General features: G+C 33.8%; 2 protein-coding genes and 2 pseudogenes across 2 annotated transcripts; 2 read left to right on the top strand and 2 right to left on the bottom strand.

Moving 5' to 3' along the window:
* The first annotated feature begins 649 nt into the window (after positions 1 to 649).
* On the top strand, positions 650 to 2928 carry LOC120155215 (putative transferase At4g12130, mitochondrial). Its single transcript, XM_039166795.1, has 5 exons — positions 650 to 1302; positions 1723 to 1976; positions 2150 to 2248; positions 2385 to 2543; positions 2621 to 2928. The coding sequence occupies exons 1-5, from the start codon at positions 878 to 880 to the stop codon at positions 2860 to 2862; spliced, it is 1179 nt and encodes a 392-aa protein (XP_039022726.1). The 5' UTR covers positions 650 to 877; the 3' UTR covers positions 2863 to 2928.
* Positions 2929 to 3396: 468 nt separating this feature from the next.
* On the top strand, positions 3397 to 4155 carry LOC120155162 (probable calcium-binding protein CML13). Its single transcript, XM_039166741.1, has one exon. It carries the CDS (start codon positions 3466 to 3468, stop codon positions 3907 to 3909), a length of 444 nt encoding a protein of 147 aa, XP_039022672.1. The 5' UTR covers positions 3397 to 3465; the 3' UTR covers positions 3910 to 4155.
* A 1307-nt stretch (positions 4156 to 5462) lies between these two features.
* LOC120155280 lies at positions 5463 to 7183 on the bottom strand (annotated as a pseudogene).
* A 4294-nt stretch (positions 7184 to 11477) lies between these two features.
* LOC120155199 lies at positions 11478 to 12557 on the bottom strand (annotated as a pseudogene).
* Between the last annotated feature and the right edge of the window lie 6614 nt (positions 12558 to 19171).

The following is a 19171-nucleotide window of genomic DNA, read 5'->3' on the forward strand; positions in this document are numbered from 1 at the left end:
AAATTTTAAATTCCCGAGATTTTTCTTTAAGAATCAAAGTTTGAAAAGTCAATGTGACATCTCGGACTTGTATTCGGGTCGAATATGAGTTAAGGGTGTTATAATAACAGATAAGCGACATCTTGATCAATCGTGACGATGTATAATCAACCCTTAGACAAAGATAAAATAAAACAACGATCAAACGATCGAAAAATGTGTTAAAAGGTAGAGGAAAACATGTCATAAAGACAGAGGAAAACGTGTCATACAGGAAGATTTACTGAAAATAAAAACAAGAGAAAATAAAAGGATAATAAAAAATACTAGCGGTTGGTAACCGACATTAAAATTGGTGTCGCCGTCGATCAATAAAGATAAAAAAAATGAAAGACTTACCAATGGGAGAAAACTATAAGAGAAAACTAGAACCTACAATTAACACCTATTATGTTTCAATTAATATATAATTAGTCTTTAGTAAAATATTTGTTTATTTTTATACGAAACATTGTAATGCTCTTCATGAATGTTTAAAAATAAGTACATTTGTTTAAAAATAAGAAAAGATAAAGAAACAAATGAAATGAACATAGACCGATACCCAAAGGCCCAACGGATTATCATATCAGCGGCTACATACGTAAACTGAAAGCCCAAGTTTCTCTCTAGAATTCGAACATCTGATCTCATTCAAGAATTTCGTCGAACATGTGTGTTGTCCTCCTGAACAACAACGTCAACGTGTCCGTCTAAACAAATCGAAAACTCGAACAGTGCCCACGTGTTGATCATCATAATCTCCTATTGCCGACCAAACTCTAAACCCCTGGCATTGCTTCGAACTTTAAACCCTCACAGAAAACAATCCAAATCTCCAGTCGAAAACGACTCTAAGATGCACCGTTTCAGACCATCGCGTCTCTTTCACCGTCGTTGCCTTCACAACCTCCAAAACGCCGGTCCGCTGTGCTCTCAATTAAAATCCCGGTCCGTAATCCGGTTCTCGGGATCAGACACCATCAAATTTCTTCAGGGTCTTTTATCAAACGATGTACGGAGGTTCGGTGAACCTTCACGTGAAGGGAACTCCCCCATTCCTACACCGAACGTGGCCTCTGTCGTAGTTCCTCCTATGTATGCAGCTCTTTTGACTCCTCAAGGGAGGTTTTTGTATGACTTGTTCTTGTATAGGCCGCCCCGGCCTGAGGAGAAGCTGGACAGATCTGGGTCGGGTCCAGGTAGTGGGTCTGGTGAGCCGGTGGAGATTTTGGCGGATGTTGATAGCTCGATCTTGGATGAGTTGTTGGAAACTCTTAAGAAGTGGGTATATTTTGTTTAATTATTTTCTGAAATGATTTTTTGTTTGTTTGTTTGTAATATTGCTTTTGAAAGAATGGTTTTATGTTGTATATATCTTCTGCATTTGGTTTACTTAGAATCTCTCATCCTCAGCTTAAATTTCATGCTCAAAATTTTATTGGATGGACCTTTAATGCGATGTATAAATTTACTTGTGACATTAGAAATTCCGTTTGAGAATATGCTTGAAACACTGGTGGTCAGTTTTATATCAGATATTAGTCTGAAAATGGCTTGTTCAAGGGATATATCTGAATATGCTATTGTTTCTTTTTGACATTTGACTTTAGTAAACTGATGTCTGTTTGTCTTTTATAGTAATGCTAAATTTAGAATTTCTCTGAATGGTTGTCCTGGTATCTGCTGCATTTGCTGTTGCAGATACCGGTTGAGGTCTAAAGTAGATATCGAGAATGTGGCAGACGACTTCCTTTGCTGGCAGAGATACGGTGCTGACCTTCCCGGAAAGACCCCTGCTGTTGAAGAACCAGAGGCAGCTTCAGTTGGTTGGGGCAGTGGTGTTGATAGTTCTAGCAAGTCAGCTTCACATGGTAGTGATGTTGGTTGCCAATGGTTTAAGGATCCCAGATTAGATTGTCTAGGTTTTAGGGGGATATTTTGCTCCGGTACAATACGTGAGTTCACAAATCTTTTGTTGATGCTGAAATTTATTATTGTCTACATATTTAACACAAGTCATGGCTTCGAGATAATAATCGATTTAGGATCTTATTTTTTGATTGTTTCTTAAGAAACCATGCAACTCACCTATTGCTTAAACAAATTCTTATTCTTTTCTTTGTTGCAGCACCTTTTGTTGAGTCTGATAAAGAAACAGATGAAGAAAATTACCTTATGTGGAGATTAGAGAAGGGAGTTGCTGAAGGCTCAACTGAAATTCCTAAAGGTGCTTTTTTTGCTTTGTTGCCAATGGTGTACTTAAGTTTCTTGAATTATGTCAAAGGATGTTTCACTTTTGTTTTCAAAGTTTTAACCGATTGTGTCCGGCGGTCTCAGTTGCGATATTGTTATTATGTTTTTAGGGGAAACAATTCCACTCGAATACAATTTCGCTGGTCTAAACGCAATCAGCTTTGATAAAGGGTGCTATGTAGGGCAAGAACTTATAGCTCGGACACACCACAGGGGGGTTATTCGCAAGCGATTGCTTCCTCTAAAGTTTATCGATAACAATGGAAAAGGTACACTCTGTCCACTGGGCTTTGATAATTTTAATAATCTTTGCATCAACACATCTCGATCCCTTTTATTATGTCAGAGGTTGAGGGGAAAGTTACCCCTGGTTCAGAAGTGATCAGCACAGTCCCTAGTAAGAAGCTAGGGAGTGTGATCACTGCACTCGGCTTTCGTGGGATGGGTGTCTTGCGGCTCGACGATGCCTTCAAAGATACGTTGGCAATACGGGGGCAGGAGGATATAAAGGTTATAGCAATTAGACCAGATTGGTGGCCTGCAGAATGGTTTCAAGATCAACAACATACCGATACTGCCACAGCATAAACTGGTTTATGTGAATTTGATGGTCGTTTGGGCCATTAATCGGCTTCGGCACCTCACACTGTTATAAGCAATGGTACTTATCAGAACTTATTTTACAATAGGTAGCTTGTTTACTATTTTTCCTCTTACTAGAGAAAATGAAGTTAATAAGGAGATGTTCTCCAAGAGACATTTTACCAAACTTAATGTCATACTAGCTTGACTACTGTTGCAACTTTTTCTTTACTATTAAAATATTATTATATTTATTTCATTTTTAATAGTAAAATAATATGTTTTTATACATTTAGGAGCGAAAATGATAATTTCTTATCAAACTGAACTTTGTTTCTTTTATTTTTGAGTTTATTAATGGTAAAAAATGAAATCATGTTCATGTGTGGATTTGCGGATCCATTTCCAATGATCCCACCACATAGACTAATGGACGGGACTAATATCTTTCTTGGTAAGAGCTCCAAAAACGACATCGCTTCGTGTACACCGCACGCCATTTAACCATCATATCCTTGGTCCTATGTCTCATTTCAACTCGAAAACATTTCTCTTCATTTCTTCGATTTTCTGTCTTCCGTCAAATTCTGAGGTTACACAAAATCAAAAATGGGCAAGGATCTGAGAGACGAGCAAGTCTCTTCAATGAAGGAGGCTTTCACTCTCTTTGACACCGACGGCGACGGCAAGATTGCTCCATCGGAGTTAGGGATCCTTATGAGGTCTCTCGGCGGCAACCCAACCCAAGCCCAGCTCAAAGCCATCGTGGCTGAAGAGAAGCTCACGGCACCCTTTGACTTCGCTCGCTTTTTAGATCTCATGTCCAAGCACATGAAACCTGAGCCCTTCGATAAGCAGCTACGCGATGCCTTCAAGGTTCTCGATAAGGACTCCACCGGCTTTGTCGCCGTTGCAGATCTGAAACATATTTTGACTAGTATTGGAGAAAAGCTGGAGCCCTCCGAGTTCGATGAGTGGATCCGTGAAGTCGATGTCGGGTCAGATGGTAAGATCCGTTACGAGGATTTTATTGCCAGGATGGTTGCCAAGTGAGACACACCGTCATTAACTATTTGTTTGTTTTTCGATGGATGATCTTTTTCTCTTTTATTTTGGAGGAAGCTAGGGACTAGGGTTTGATGCGTTTTTCAATTTTCTCTCGCTTCGTTTCTATTGAAGCTTTGTAACACACCTTCTTAGAGAATTTGTTTGGTGTGTGCGTGGTACCTATGTACTGTTATTCTAATATTCTTGTGTTTGGTTTAATTTTTTATTTATAAATTTCTATGTTTTCCATCATCTTTTGATCAACAAATTTATCGTTGGCCCTTTCAATTATTTATGCTGAAGTTGTCTTTTAAATGTCTCTTAACATTCTAAGAGAAGTTTCTGTACGTAGAATAGAATAGTCGTCCCATTCTCATTGTCAGTTGTGTTTTTATAATTTTAGATGTTATTAACCTTGGTTGGTGAAATGAGAGGGGAGTTGTTTATGTTATTAGGATATCATGCAAAACGCCTTCTGAGAGTCTCAGTTATCCAATAGGTAAAGATGCCAAGAATTGGTTGTCAATGAGAGGGAATGGCTGATTCAAGTAAGAATAAAGGATAGTATTATCGATGGCTAAGATGAAACCAAACTGAGATTTTTTAGGCTTGACACTGATAAATTCTCAAATTGAGTACAATTAGTAAAATAAATAACTAGCGGTAGGAAATTTGGATCTCAAGGTGGACATAATCAGTGAAATGAGTAACTAACAATAAGAAATTTAGATTTCAAGATAGATACTTATCCACCTTAAACCAAACGTGCATCCGTCAAGTGATACTGTCTCGTGGTTGCTGCCAATGGTTCAATGATTGAATTCTGGTTGACTGCTATCTTTAGTTTTCTCTCCTTATGGAGAGGAGGATTGATGTTTGCATTGAAACCTTGAATCCAATGAACCTTATTTGCTAGATCACATGGTTATTCTTGATATCTGTATGAAAGACCTTCTTCCCGACGCAATCTTCCACATAACCACATTCCCATTTTTATAAATTTTTTAACATTATAATTAGCGTTGAGTTCCAAAGAACATTGAAAGTGATTTGAAGCAACGCATATAGGTGATCACTTTCGACCATCCTGGCTTGATCGTGGTATGGCTTCTGTGCTCAATGCTAACTAATTACTGATCTTGGTAATAGACTGATTGTACTTTAATTTTTATGTGCTGCGGTCTAAGTTGAGTTTGCTATGAGGTTTTCTTCATTGAAGTCTGAGATTCAACTTTAACTTCTGATAGTTGCAGAAAAGTGTAGTTGAGTGGAGTGCCAAAGGCCACCACCCTCATCAATAAATTTGTTGTAGATGGATAATTCATAACCTTGTTTAAGCAATCATGTTGCCAGGTGAGTCAATTTCCTTTGGTTTCAATTCTTGAAAAGGATGCATTGCCAGCTTATGTTAGTCTTTTGGTTGACAGCTTTAAATAAAGCTATGGCCTGTGGGGCTGTGATTCATGATCCATTATTTTAATGGATTGTCATAGGTGCTTTTAATGTGCAAAAGAAGATGCAGGGCTTTTTGTTAGGTGCTTTTAAACAGCACCCTTTGATTTTTCCGGTAACGAATCTAAAATTGATATTCATAAAGAGTTGGATATGATAATCTTGGTGTTGGGATTGCCACAAGTGGATTCTCCAACTTCAAGACGATCCCAAACTTCTCTGAAAGATCTAATTTGTTATCCTCAGGCACTTTCCAGTCAAAAGAATGCAACAGTGCGGCAACCGAATACAACACCATCCTCTCAGCCATTGCAATTACAGCACAGATTCTTCTACCAGACCCGAAAGGAAAATAACTAAAATCACTTACACTAAAATCCCATTGGCTATTCAAAAACCTGCCTGGGTTGAACTCCAATGGATTTTCCCAGATGGAAGGGTCCCTGTGAATTGCCCAGGCGTTGACAAACACCCTTGAATAGCGTAGCCACTGACAGTGCAGGGTTCACTGGGGCAATGAGGGACTAGGAGAGGTAGAATTGGGTGCAAACGCAACGACTCTTTCATTATTGCGAGTAGACATGGCAATTTGTGAATGTGGGATTCTTCCACTAAGTTATCTTTGCCCACTACTTCATCCCGCTCTTGCTGTGCTTTAATCATCATTTCTGGTTTGTTGATGATTTCAGCCATTGTAAACTCAATTGAGTTGGACGACCATATCCTGTCCAACATTAAATGTATGTTTAAGGATACATTTAAACTTTGTTTCCATGAATTTAATTACTTTTATGGTTTAAGGAGAAATTTTGTTCTCCTCATCACTAAAAATCAACAATTAGAATAGGATCATAGTTTAGGGATCTCCTGTACAATTATCTCTCCTAAAAATAATACGACCACAAAAGCGGAAAAATGAACTCACCACAAGCAAGGCTTTGATATGATTCATAGTCAATGGGGTACTGGAATCCTCCTCATCGTTAAACTGTAATAGGAACTGTACAAAGTCCTTGAATTCCACTGCTGAACTGCTCTCATCCTCCCTCTTCTTCTTCAACCTTTGATCGACTATATTTTCAATGATTGCGTTCAGCTTTTCCATCGACTTTTTCATACGTTTCACTGCACCTTGCAAATCAAACGGAGCCAGCACCGGGAAGAAATTTGAAATATTGGGCAGTGGGCACACCCAAAACATCTGTTATTTCTGAGATGACCTGCCTGAACTCTGCACCAAGGCTCGCCTTCGCCTCCCTCTCGACGGAGCCGCCCCACAACATATTGGTCACCACATTCAATATCGTTAAAAACATCTGCTCTCCCACGTTTACAGGCGAACCGGCTTTACTGTATAAATAACCACGGTTTGTACCACTTCTCTACGGCGAAGCTCATATGCTTTGTCCAAAGTAGCATTGCTAAGCATCTTGATGAAAAATACTTTTCTTAACATCCTCCATTCAGGACCATAGAGGTTCCAAACTATATCACTGCCGCCGGTTACAACCTTGGCGATCATAGGCAGATCGCAGTTGGCGAAGACGATGTCTTGGTCTTTAAGAACTTCACGGACCGCCGATGGGGAGGTCACCAGAATCCCGAGTTTGCTCCCAAGCTGGAGTTTGACACCCGAGCCGTAGGTGCAAGCTAGTTCAGCGAAGTAGGAGTGGAGATCAGAGCGGAGGAAGTGAAGGTTTCCCACTAAGGGGAGGCCTCGAGGGCCTGGTGGCGGTTTACCCTTGTATTTGAGGTACGTCCATGTAAACCAAAAGACGGCGAAAGCACCGACAAGGTGTAAACAGAACCATGGAAGAGGGACAATGAGTTAGCAATGTAAATGGGTGGCATGTTCATGTTATATCAAGGAAAATGTTGAAGGATGATTGAATCAGTTCTACTGTAGACAAAACTGGTGTGTCGGTGCTTGGTGGAATATGAAAAAAAGGGAACTTTAGCTATTAAGAAAATGGTGTTATTAATTAAAATAAATTTAATTTTGTTGTACTTTTTTGGTCCCTGCTATTCAAGAAAATGACACGAATTTGTCATTTTATGCAATGAAATGAACCGTAGAATATGCTGTTAATTAGGTTTTATTTTTTTTATCATTTCATAAATGGTTAGGTTATAGTTTTTTGTACAGTTATACTGTAAGGTTATATGTGGAGCTTGTTTAATTATATAATTGACTAACAATTATTGATAAGATGCTTTGTTTCTATCAATGTCACTTTATGAGCTGATTTTGCTAGCTGCCTAACTTTGCGAGCACAGTGCAAAATTTCGAGCAAAAGGAGCACATTTAATAAGGTCAATTAACACATTTATCAGCTGATGTCGTAGATGCGATTTGCGATTTTGCATTCATTTTGAAAAAAGTTACAATGCGGTTGTTGCCGCTGACTATGCTCTCAACCAAGCAAGGCATCCGGCATCTGTAGTCCCTTTCTGTAGTTCAAAATCATCAAATATTTGCTTCTCATCTACCTTTGTTTCCGGCAGTGGTGGTTCTCGTAGCACCCTGGTTTTAGTTTTCTGTGTTCTTTTCTTCGTCTTCGGCTAGTCGGTTCATAAGGCTGGAGCTAATCTGGATTGAAAAATCACCCATTTTGCAACCGACCCACGATGAAGTACCTAATGAATTCAACAGAGACGCATACCACGGATTAGAAACACAGCACACCAGTTCTCGTCGTGCAAAAAAAAAAAAAGTGTACGAGCTCAGAACATTAAGGGAAACAACAACCAAGGAGTTTTACATAAATTTAAGATTTAATCAGTTTGTATAAAAAATTATTGTGAAAAACTATTGCGTTTAAACAAGATTTAAGTATAGTTAAATTCCTTCTTAACTCTAATATTTATTTATAAATATAAGTAGGGATATAACTTTTATTTTAAGAAAATAAATTTATAAAATTTTAGAGAAGATAAAAATAAATTACAGAAACATATCCAAAATATATAAGAATTAAAAATTTTCAAAAAAACAACATTAAGCATGAATTTCTTATTTACATAAAAAATATGCTCAAACATAGTTGATTAATTTTCATGAGTTTGGAAGGTAAAGAAAATAAAATTTTAAACAAATTGAACCATTCCGTACAATAGATCTCCATTTTAATATATGTTTTCAAGTGATTTGTTTTATAACTATTTCAGATTCGATTATAAAGAATCACAATTTTAATATATATTATAAAAACTCGAACGTGTAACCCGAGTAATGACTGAAAATAGATCATCCATCCTATCACATATTAAAGTTAGGATGGAAAACCCCACAAAGTAACCTTATCGGCGGAGTTTTATTGCCGGAGATATGAAAGAAGCGAGATTGAAATCTGGGTTATTCGTAAACTCTAGTTATAATTCTCAAAAGTTCAATATTTTTTAAAAAAGTATCGATAATATATATATATATATATATATATATATATTAATATATATATATAATTTATTAATACACATATTCTATAAACAAAATTGTTTGAGTTAAAATTTTCTAAAAAAAAGAATAACTTTCTATTTTATCATTAATACCCTTTGATGATTTCTCAAAGACTTGCAGACACTACTCCAACACATTTCTCCAAATGAAAATTCACATGTGAAATATAAAATAAAGACTTAAATTTCAAGCAAGTGACAATAACAGAAATGACAGTTTTAATCCGTCCAGGACATGACTCTTGGTAGTGTAAATAAAATAAAATAAAATAAAATAAATTTTTTATCATATTATTTTTAAAATTAAGCAGATATTAAAAGCGGTTTAAATTTTTATAGTTCATGTTATCTTATTTATTGATTTATCCTTTATTTTTCTTTCTTATCATTACAAACTCATATTTGGAGAAATGATAATTCAATCCACCTAAAACGAGACCTTTGATAAAGTATTGTAGTATAATATTAATATTGACCCCTCGACGTTTATTTAAATGGTTATTCTGGTTTTTTTAGAGTATTTTGACCTTTAACGTTTCATTTTAGGGCAAAAAAACCTATAATATTTTATTGGATTATGACTTTAGCCATTAATTATTCTTTATTTCTAGATCATTTTAGCACTCAACATCTTGTTTTAGGATAAAAAGCCTCTTATTTTTTTGGTATTATATGTTTGATAACTAACAATTTTCATCCATAAAGAACCTTTTTGCCTCAAAATAAAACGTTAAAAGGTCAAAATGCTCTTAAAAAGGGATATGGACCAAAATGACCATGTAAACATTGGGGGACTAATTTTAACATTATGCCAAGTTCTATACTTTATTATCTCACCTTAATTTATCAGCGCGTATCATCACCAAAATACATGCAATAAAGAGTATAAATTATCGAAAAAAATGATTGAAAATGAGACCTACAAAGATAGACAACCAAGACCTCCTTCTTCAACCTAATAAATTTGATAATTGTCCGAAGATCCCCAATTACTGCATACAATAACTCTTGGCCTGATCTTACAAATTAAGGTCAACCACCTTGTCCCATTTCCAAACAAAAGTAAGAATCCATGTGATATGAGTACATGACCTCATGGCTCACGCTTTAGCAACCCTTTTGGTTTTTTCAAGTGAATACCAAACAACAGCCTTTCTCCATTGAAACAAATGCGTCGATGCCGTGTTTGACAACGTTCTACACACTAATTATATTTAGTCTTAAAATTTGATTTGGGCACCACTTTTTTTTGTTTGTTTTATTTTTCAACAGAAACAACAGTTTGCAGGGTTAGACCAAATAAAAGATAAACATTTCAATAACTTAAAGAATTTATGCTAAAGCAATGGTAAAAGGACTGGATTAAAGTATTTGATTTCGATTATATAACACATTGCACCATTAAATCCACTTTAACTCATAACGTTTATGAATTTTCAATAGCAGTATTCAATTAGTATTCTGCAGATAGATGGAAATGGTGGTCCTATGGCTCCCCCCTCCCCCTTCAAGGAAAAAAAAAAGATCCCAACTTTTTAAGTGTTCTTAGCACTCTGCAGTTATTTTGTATAATAAGTCAACAGAAAGGCAAAATTAGCCAAATATGTATTAGGGGAGAAATTTCTCCCGTTAATGCATTCACAAGATTATTTTCTCAAATAAAATATTTTGAACAGTATCACAAGAAAGAAGTCCGAAATAATTGGCGTCTTCGTAAAGACACAAGGAAAACACAACGTCTTTCCTATGCTCCCATGACTGATGTACGCCCATGTCTTCCTACCACATACACCTATGGCATGCAGAAGATGTCGAGTGATCATTATATTTTCTCCGAACATACAAAAACATCCACTATTCCTTACATCTTCTTTGTGCTACTATTCAAAAATACTTCGTTTAAAAAAATAATCTCTTAATAGCATTACATATGAAATTCTTTTTCCACTAGGGCAAAATTGCAAAAAGAAATATATCGATAGTCATAAAAAAGAAAATTCTAAATTACAAGTTACAACAAAGTAATTTATGTTCATATATACATGTACAGGATGGTTTCACGTTCACAATAAAACCACTACCACTTTCATCATCCCCATTTTGTCCCTATCTTCTCTCTCTGTCTTTTCCATTACATTTTGCATTTGGTCGAATAACCAAGAAATATGAGGGTCGATATCACTTTTGAAGTGGTAGGTAAGAAACCTTTGAAGAAACCGAGGTTTACATTCCACCTTCCAACAATATTCTAGAATTAATATAGAGAGAACATTGAATATCAACATGACGACCTAAAAAAAAGTAAACTACATGAACCTAAAGAATGATGGGTAAACTATGTATTTAGTCATTCAATATTCTCGAGGTTTCGTTTTAATTATTCAAAATTTTTTTAAAATCATATCTAAAATTATGTTTTGGTCACCTGCCATTAAGAAATAAACAGAATTACTGATGTAGTATTTTTTTTTATTTTTTCAATGATGATGTGATATTATCTTATAGTGATACATCAACATCACCATTAATTTTTTTTTTACGAAGGATGACCAGAACAAAAAAAAACATAACTTTAGATATGATTTTGAAAAAAAAATAGTTGAGTAACCAAAATAAACCATGGAAATAGTTGAGTGACTAAATTCAAAGTTTACCCAAGAATGATTTTAGACATCTTTCTCTAAGATTGTGTTTTTTACTCACAAACTTCAACTATGGGGGGAATGATCAGGCTACTCTTTTGCTGGTGTTTAATTCATTGTCGTTTAGGCAATCAAACCCAAAGTCATGGATCCCGAAATCCTGAAAATCCAGCAACCATGCGATGTTGTCTTCTAAGCTTGTCTCATTATTACAGGTTTCTGTTGCTGGTGTGGCACCGTTCCATGAAGCATCAACCAGGGGAGGTTCATCGAGCCATAAGCTTGTCAATAAAGATTCATCGTTGCAGATTCTATCTAACAAATTGGAGTTGTCAGTGGTCGAACAATTCTCAGTTGGTGTAGTATAAGTGGAAGAATTGTCCTCCGATGAGACGGTGATATTATTATCCGCAGAATTTTCAGCGTGGGAACTTTCTTCAAGCTTGGATTCTTTGTTCAAAGGTTCATGAGTAACTGGGTCGATTCCCAGTTTAATAAGCTTTTTCTTGATGTGTGTGTTCCAGTGATTCTGATCTCATTATCGGTTCTGCCCGGCAACCTGGCTGCAATCTTCGACCACCTGATAAACAAAAGAACAAAACCATTATTAAGAAAACGAGATGATATATATATATATATATATATATATATATATATTATATATATATATATATATACAACAACATAATGAGAGAAATCAGAATAGCACAGATAAGAGAGATTGATTAAACCTATTGCCAAGACGGGAATGGAGATCAATAATCAGTTGTTCTTCATCCTCAGAAAGAAGGCCCTTCTTCAAGTCAGGGCGAAGATAATTAGTCCATCGTAGACGGCAGCTCTTTCCACAGCGGCGGAGGCCGGCGAGCTTAGGAACTGCACGCCAGCAACACTGGCCATTGGTGGTAATAAAGTTGATGAGTTTCTTGTCTTCCTCCGTTGTCCACGGCCCCTTTTTCACTCCCAGTTTGTCACAGCAAGGCTTCCTACCCATAATTTAGTCGCACCAAACACAAATTAAACTATCACTAATAAGTAATTAACCTCACCAACTCTATACCCGTAAAGACCCAAAAGCTCCACACACCCCTTTATATAAAGTCCTCGAGCAGCTTTCAGAGGCTAATATATTTTAAAAAAAAATTAAAAAAGAGATTATGTGATTCAACCAAGTTAATATATGTAAATATACGTATAAATACATAATTTTATATTAAGAAGTGTGAATCTAAAAGTTTATATTAAAAATTTAAGTAGTATGAAATTAAAAACTTTTAAGAGAAATAAAAGAATTTATTATTCTCTTCGTCCAATAATTGGTGTCACATATTGACTTTGGATACAATTTTATAATATATGTTTGACAGTGATAAATAATAATTTTTTTATTTTAAAAAAGTTGATTGATAGATTTGATATACTTATTTTGATTTGTGTAACATTTACGGACCTATATCCGTCCTTAGTTAGCACCATAGGATTAAGAAAGCGACATTTGAACTAAAACCGTAAAACGGGTGTTCGAGTGTTAATAGATATACAAAAGAGCAAGAGATTGGATGATGGCCACATCAAGCCATTTCCCCAATAATAATTCTTCAAAATCCCACCCTGCCTATTGCACTTTCACTCAATTATTCCATCATCCATTCCGTCATCACCACGTTTTCATATGCCCCTGACAGTATTTAAATTTCAATAAAAATTTATATTGAACATTTAATTAATATACTGAAATATTTTTTTTTGTAATATAAAAAGATAACATCGCAGTTTTGATTATATAAATGTATTGTTTTCTACTTTTAATAATTCAAAATTAAATTTAAATTATAATTTTATTTTGATTTTGATTTTGAGATTAGATTAAATATATTATCTAATTTAGTTTATATTATGATCACATGTAATTAATTTTATTTTCTTCTGTTAAAATAAAATAAATTTACTGGATTGAGAGAAATGCAAATTTGTGCCATAATGAATTTATAGTGTATTCAATGAAAAAACTAAACAATTACTATATTATAATCACCCTCGACTATTTAAATAATTCATTATACGTAAATTTGTTAACATCTTACTAAATTAAACTCTTTGAATATTATTATATTTATAATTTTGAATGAAACATGAAGAAGAAGAAGAATCGAGAGGGATACATATGAAAGGAATCCGTTATTTTAGAGATGATCTTGTTCAAAAGTACTATTAATTGTTACTATCTAATAAATGATGACAATCTAATATAAAAACAACTTCAGAAAAGACCAATCGTCCGTAATTATTACATTTCTTATAATTTAAGAAAATCTTTAATTTAGCAAAACAGAAAAACAAATTCTATGTATTCTTGGAGTAGAATGTAGGAAACAATTACTTGATGTCACTTCAAGAAAAACATTATCATTTTGACATTCTCATTATTCCGATTTTAATCATTCTCCTTAAACTCATTCTTCAATTAATTCAAGATATGCTGGTTTTTCTTTCGTGTTCCTTTAATAATACTAAGTTACAGTTCAGAAGAACCCTTGTCAATAGTTTCGATCGTTTGCTTTCCCTCGTCATCCCAATGTTACATGCTATTTCAAGTTCACAAATCGGTACGCATTAATTACAAAATAGTTATTTGTCGAATTAATATATGAAATTTGAATCTATCAAGTGATTCAAGTCATAAAAAAAATGTTGGGTCCTCTAAAATTATAAGTTCAAGTAGTAACGTGTATACGTTATTAATAAATTCTAAAAATTAAATAAATATTTCTTATTACTCAATATATAATAAAGGAATTCTCATTACATGATTGATGATTGTCACAAGTTATAAAAAAAAACATTATTTAGATGAGTATGTAGTCTTCGCGACTTTGTTCAAATGAATAGAACAAAAAGACACAAGGTAAGGTATCTTTGACATGGATGACTTAAACACTACATGTACCATTAAGCTCTGACAGCCACGTATTTGTTTAAAACCTTGATTTTCAACGTGGATTGCGGTTTAGAAAACCTTGATCGGACTGTCTAAAAAGGTTTTCTAAAAAAAAAAAACCCCAATGTTGCACGTGCCCTATCTAAGCATAGAAGACGCAGGAATTATTTATAATTATGTGTCCATCATAAAATTTAAAATTGTTATATTAATTATTTATTTACTTTTAATATTTATTTTAAAATTTTATTTAAATTTATTCTATACGAAGAATTTCTATTATTAATATATATGCGTCAACCCTAAAAAATATTTTTAAATCCACCAATAATCCTCATTTCAATGTAACACATATAAGAATATATACGTAACTTAATATAATAAGAAGAGTGGATTGACTTGTATTTCTTAGATTAGGTAGGTATATTTGAAGGTGGACCCTTTTCCTCAATATGTAGCTCAACTCTGGACATCATGATGTACACTAGGACGTAACGTGCATGTTTTCTTCTTTATATTAAACTGTAATATATATACTCTATATCATATGTGGACACGCATGCATTTGGCGCATACTTTCCCTAAAAAAAAAAAACCAAACAGTCGTAGGAATTTATAGAAACTTTGAACTAAACGCGCATGCGAATGTCGTCGCCACCGATTCACCAACATGAGAGTCTGCTAAGAAATCGCCCGACAATATTTGAAAACTGATTCAATTCAACCACGTAAGAGTTCTGCAAACAATACGTAGTTTGCATGCCAATGAAATTAAGCTTGGATTCAACGGCGGATCCATAAATATTTTTCAGGGTAGGCACACATATGTTAACAACATAAAATTTTAAATGGGATAGTACAAATAAAATTTCATGGTGGGCTCCTTCCGTAAAATAACTATCGAAAAAATTCAAATTTCAAGGTGGACACGAAAAGTTTAGAGTTCCCCTATCTGTTAAATAAATAACTAATCGAATAAAATTGGATTTTAAGATGGGCACGTACCCATCCTCGCTAATACGTGGCTCTGCCACTGCTTGGATTTGTATGTTTCTTAGGTTTAAAGAAATGAAACTGTAGGGAAAGTTTTTAAGATACCATTTCCTCGGGCAATATGATTATTTTAGTGCAATTAAAAATAGTGCTAAGGATGGGTAGGGCATCTCTCCCTCTAAATTTTTTTAATTTATATATATACTAAATATTTTCTTTGTATATTATTAAAAATATATTTTTTTCCCCTAAAATTTTATAAATTTTTTACTACTTAAAATTTTATAAGTTCGTTCTCAAACATAAAATATTTTGTATGTCCTTGATAGTGATTACACTCCTATAATCTTTGAAAGGAGTAGTCGAATTTTTGAAAATATAAATAAAATTTAAGTATAAATTCCTGTATTATTTTTCCATTTAACCTATAATTTTTTTTTATAATGTGGATTATTAATAGTATACATTAGTATAGATTTTACACAGTCAACTTGTGTGTTATTGATTACATGAGCATCATATGGCACGAATATCACGAAGTATGGGCTAAAGCGACTAATGAACAACCAAATATTGTGATTACTAATTTCCAGATATAATGATGTTAATTAAACTATTTTTCAGATAAATGTATATTTGAAGTTAGAATTGTCTAATTACATCAGAATAATCATCATTGATTATAGGTAGGATCATTTTATGAATCAGGTGTCAGTTATTTGTATAAATGTTAAAAAATAATAATACTAAAATAATTTCAAAACAATTAATACCATAAAGAATTGAAAATATTACAAGCAAAGCATTAATTAGCTTTATATATAGGGAAGGCCGACGATGAACAATGCCCCAAAGATATTACTCTAAGGTCAACTTTTGTAGAGATATTCAACCGAATTTGGTGTAGATGTTTTCAAGTTGGGGTTTCAGATATGCCCAAATTATAATTATGTTATATTAAATTTGTCTTTTTATTTTAAAATTATAACATTTAAAATGTTTTATTAAAAATAATAAATAAATTTTTATTTCATTTTTACCCTTATTCGTTCCATTGCACCTATTGAAACAATCTGTCAAATCTATCATTATTTTTGAACTAATTTTATCTTATTCTTTATTTTATATAATTTAATATGTAATCAAATTTATCTCTTAAAATTCAGTGTTAATATGGAATCAAATTTATCTGATTGATTTTCTATGAAACTCATTCAAAATTGATAAAAAAATTATCTAAAGGCTAAAGTGTTAATACTTTAATCTTCTCGATGATCGTCCAATGAGATTAATTTTGAGATATGTTGTTCATCTTCTTGAAATTATATTTCTCATCGTTTGAATTTTCAACAACATCCTAAGTCCCTCAAATTCGAGAAAGCTTCCGAACCCCAAAATGATAGATTTTGTTTAAATTTATGAGTTCTAAAGAGGTTTTATGAAAGTTTAAATGAATAAAATGACAGAAGACAATGAAAAGAATTTATCATTGTTTTAAAATGACCACAATAAATATTGAAGAGTGATATTTTCAGTTGAGACTAAAAATGGTAAACAACATACCTTACTTTAATGTCAAAGGTGATGAGGGTGGAATAAAAATACTATCTTTTGATTTCTACATAACACATGTCATTATCGTGTCAATATTAAATTATCATATTATTTAGGTATTAATGAATTAACATCCGATGATATAATTATAAAATTTAAATTTAAATCTATAATCATATCAATTTATAATTTAATAAAAAATAGAACAAAACTAAAGTTAAGTTATATAAAGTAGTTTACAGGCAAAACTCGTGTGGGCAGTGAAAAAAAATGATTGGCTCGTATAAGGCCTCGTCAATTTTTTTTATAATCTAGTGTGATTGCTACAATGCTCATCGGAAGACGTCGTGAATACCATACGTCTTCCGGAAGACGTGATGTCAACATACGACTCATGCTTTATTCCTTTGATAGTCTTTACAGTTTTAACATTCCAACTGCGTAAAAATAAGGAAGACTCATTATGTTCCTGACATATTCTCCAATAATGTAACGATCATACTATTTTAAAATAATTTCGCTGAAATTCTACACGAGTCAATATTTTTTTCACTGCTCCCTACGAGCAATTTTGCCGTAGTTTACCCTTTTCGTCTCCTTTATGCAGTCTTATTGGTTTAAGTTTGATTGTTGATGGACTCCTGGCACACACAGTGACATACCTACATTGTAGTACTATTGTTTGGTTGCGTGGTTGTTCAGTCCGTGGCTCAATGGCCTGCTGGGCCGGTGCTCTATGCGTTGAAAATTGGTTTTACTTTTACCTCAATAATTTATCTTATAACCATGATTATACACAATCACAGTGGTTGCGTTCCAAATCTTAGTGATATGTACATCAAGATTGGGTCTTTGGCACTGGGGGATTTAAGATTGTGAGATTAGGATTTACAGGAGATTCTGATTTGGAGACATAATAAAAACTGAAAATTTAGCGGAAATATTAAAACAGATTGGAGCGACCTACCGTAAAAATAGCGGAAATTTTAAAAATTTTTCTTAAAATATGTAACTCATAAAATCATTTAGAGAACAAAATAAAATTTATCAATATTCAAAATAAAACAGATTTTCAGACTCATATATGAAACAAAATACAATTACATGCCCCCTAATCACATGTACCATTCTCTGGAGCAACGCCGAAGAACTCCCATACTGATGATAGTTGCACTGGTACAATTCTTTTAACCTGCAATGTGATAATAGAGTGAGCTTCGGAAAGCTCAGTAATACAGAACTATCAGGTGATGCTATAGGACATGCAGATAAATGAGAAGCCATAATTTCCTTATCGAATCAGACGTATACCAATTATCGGAATAATTTGGGGTACCACTGTAGTTCATCAAGTAAAGCCATGAATCTCAGTTCATAAGAAACATTTCATAGTATCACGCTTTCAGGAGATCGAATAGGATGTCTAGTGTGTTCCAATCAAAACTCGTGAAAGATATAATTCTTTTAAAACCATAGCGGATCCTCCAACCAAACTCCATTATGCAGTTCCCCAGAACTGCACAACCTAAGGGAGTAACTCGGGGCCTGCGAGCCTACCCAAACAATTCCCGGGCCACAAGTCTTACCCAAGAATATCTCAGGGCCGCAGAGCCTACCCAATGCTCGACTTAGGTCCGTAAGGAATTATCAATCGGTGTTGAACCTGTTAGAGGAATTACCAACATCGACTGAATCTGCCAAAGTCTTCATACCAGAACCCAGAGTACCCCGAAGAAAATATTTTTCAGATGGTAACCAATAATAACAGAAATTCGGAGTTCAGACAAATCATCAGTTCAGTAAACTGGTACCAGAAATCATAAGTCGGACAATCATGCTTTATATTTTAGTAAATCCAGAATCAAGTAAATCATACAGTAGTCAAATCATATCAAACATTATTTCAAATCATAGAAAACAATCATGTGCAAATGAGATTTTCAACAGATATTTAAAACTTTTATATTCTCCCCTCCTTAAAAGAATTTCATCATCGAATTCATTCATGTCAACATAATTACAGAAATGAAACTCCATTAATTCTTCCATATATTCAAGTAGCTTTTATAGAAATATGGATCATCCACTAATCCTTAATCAGCGAGCATACATTCTTATCAGAACTTTTCCTCATTTCAATAAAAAATCCGAACGAAAATTCCTTGAAGAATCAAGTTAGTCTTGGTTACGAAAATAGGCTCATGGAGCTGTAACATATCCAAATTTCATTTCT

This window comes from Hibiscus syriacus, unplaced genomic scaffold (genome assembly GCF_006381635.1).
Source record: "Hibiscus syriacus cultivar Baekdansim isolate YM2019G1 unplaced genomic scaffold, ASM638163v2 tig00111166_pilon, whole genome shotgun sequence".
NCBI classification, from domain to species: domain Eukaryota; kingdom Viridiplantae; phylum Streptophyta; class Magnoliopsida; order Malvales; family Malvaceae; genus Hibiscus; species Hibiscus syriacus.

What these genes read in the sequence shown, in the direction of transcription:
- LOC120155215 (XM_039166795.1), top strand. Translation starts at nt 878, where the DNA reads ATGCACCGTTTCAGACCATCGCGTCTCTTTCACCGTCGTTGCCTTCAC. An exon ending in TTGTTGGAAACTCTTAAGAA is followed by an intron (nt 1,303 to 1,722) that starts GTGGGTATATTT and finishes TTGCTGTTGCAG; the next exon opens with ATACCGGTTGAGGTCTAAAG. An exon ending in CTCAACTGAAATTCCTAAAG is followed by an intron (nt 2,249 to 2,384) that starts GTGCTTTTTTTG and finishes TTATGTTTTTAG; the next exon opens with GGGAAACAATTCCACTCGAA.
- LOC120155162 (XM_039166741.1), top strand. Translation starts at nt 3,466, where the DNA reads ATGGGCAAGGATCTGAGAGACGAGCAAGTCTCTTCAATGAAGGAGGCT.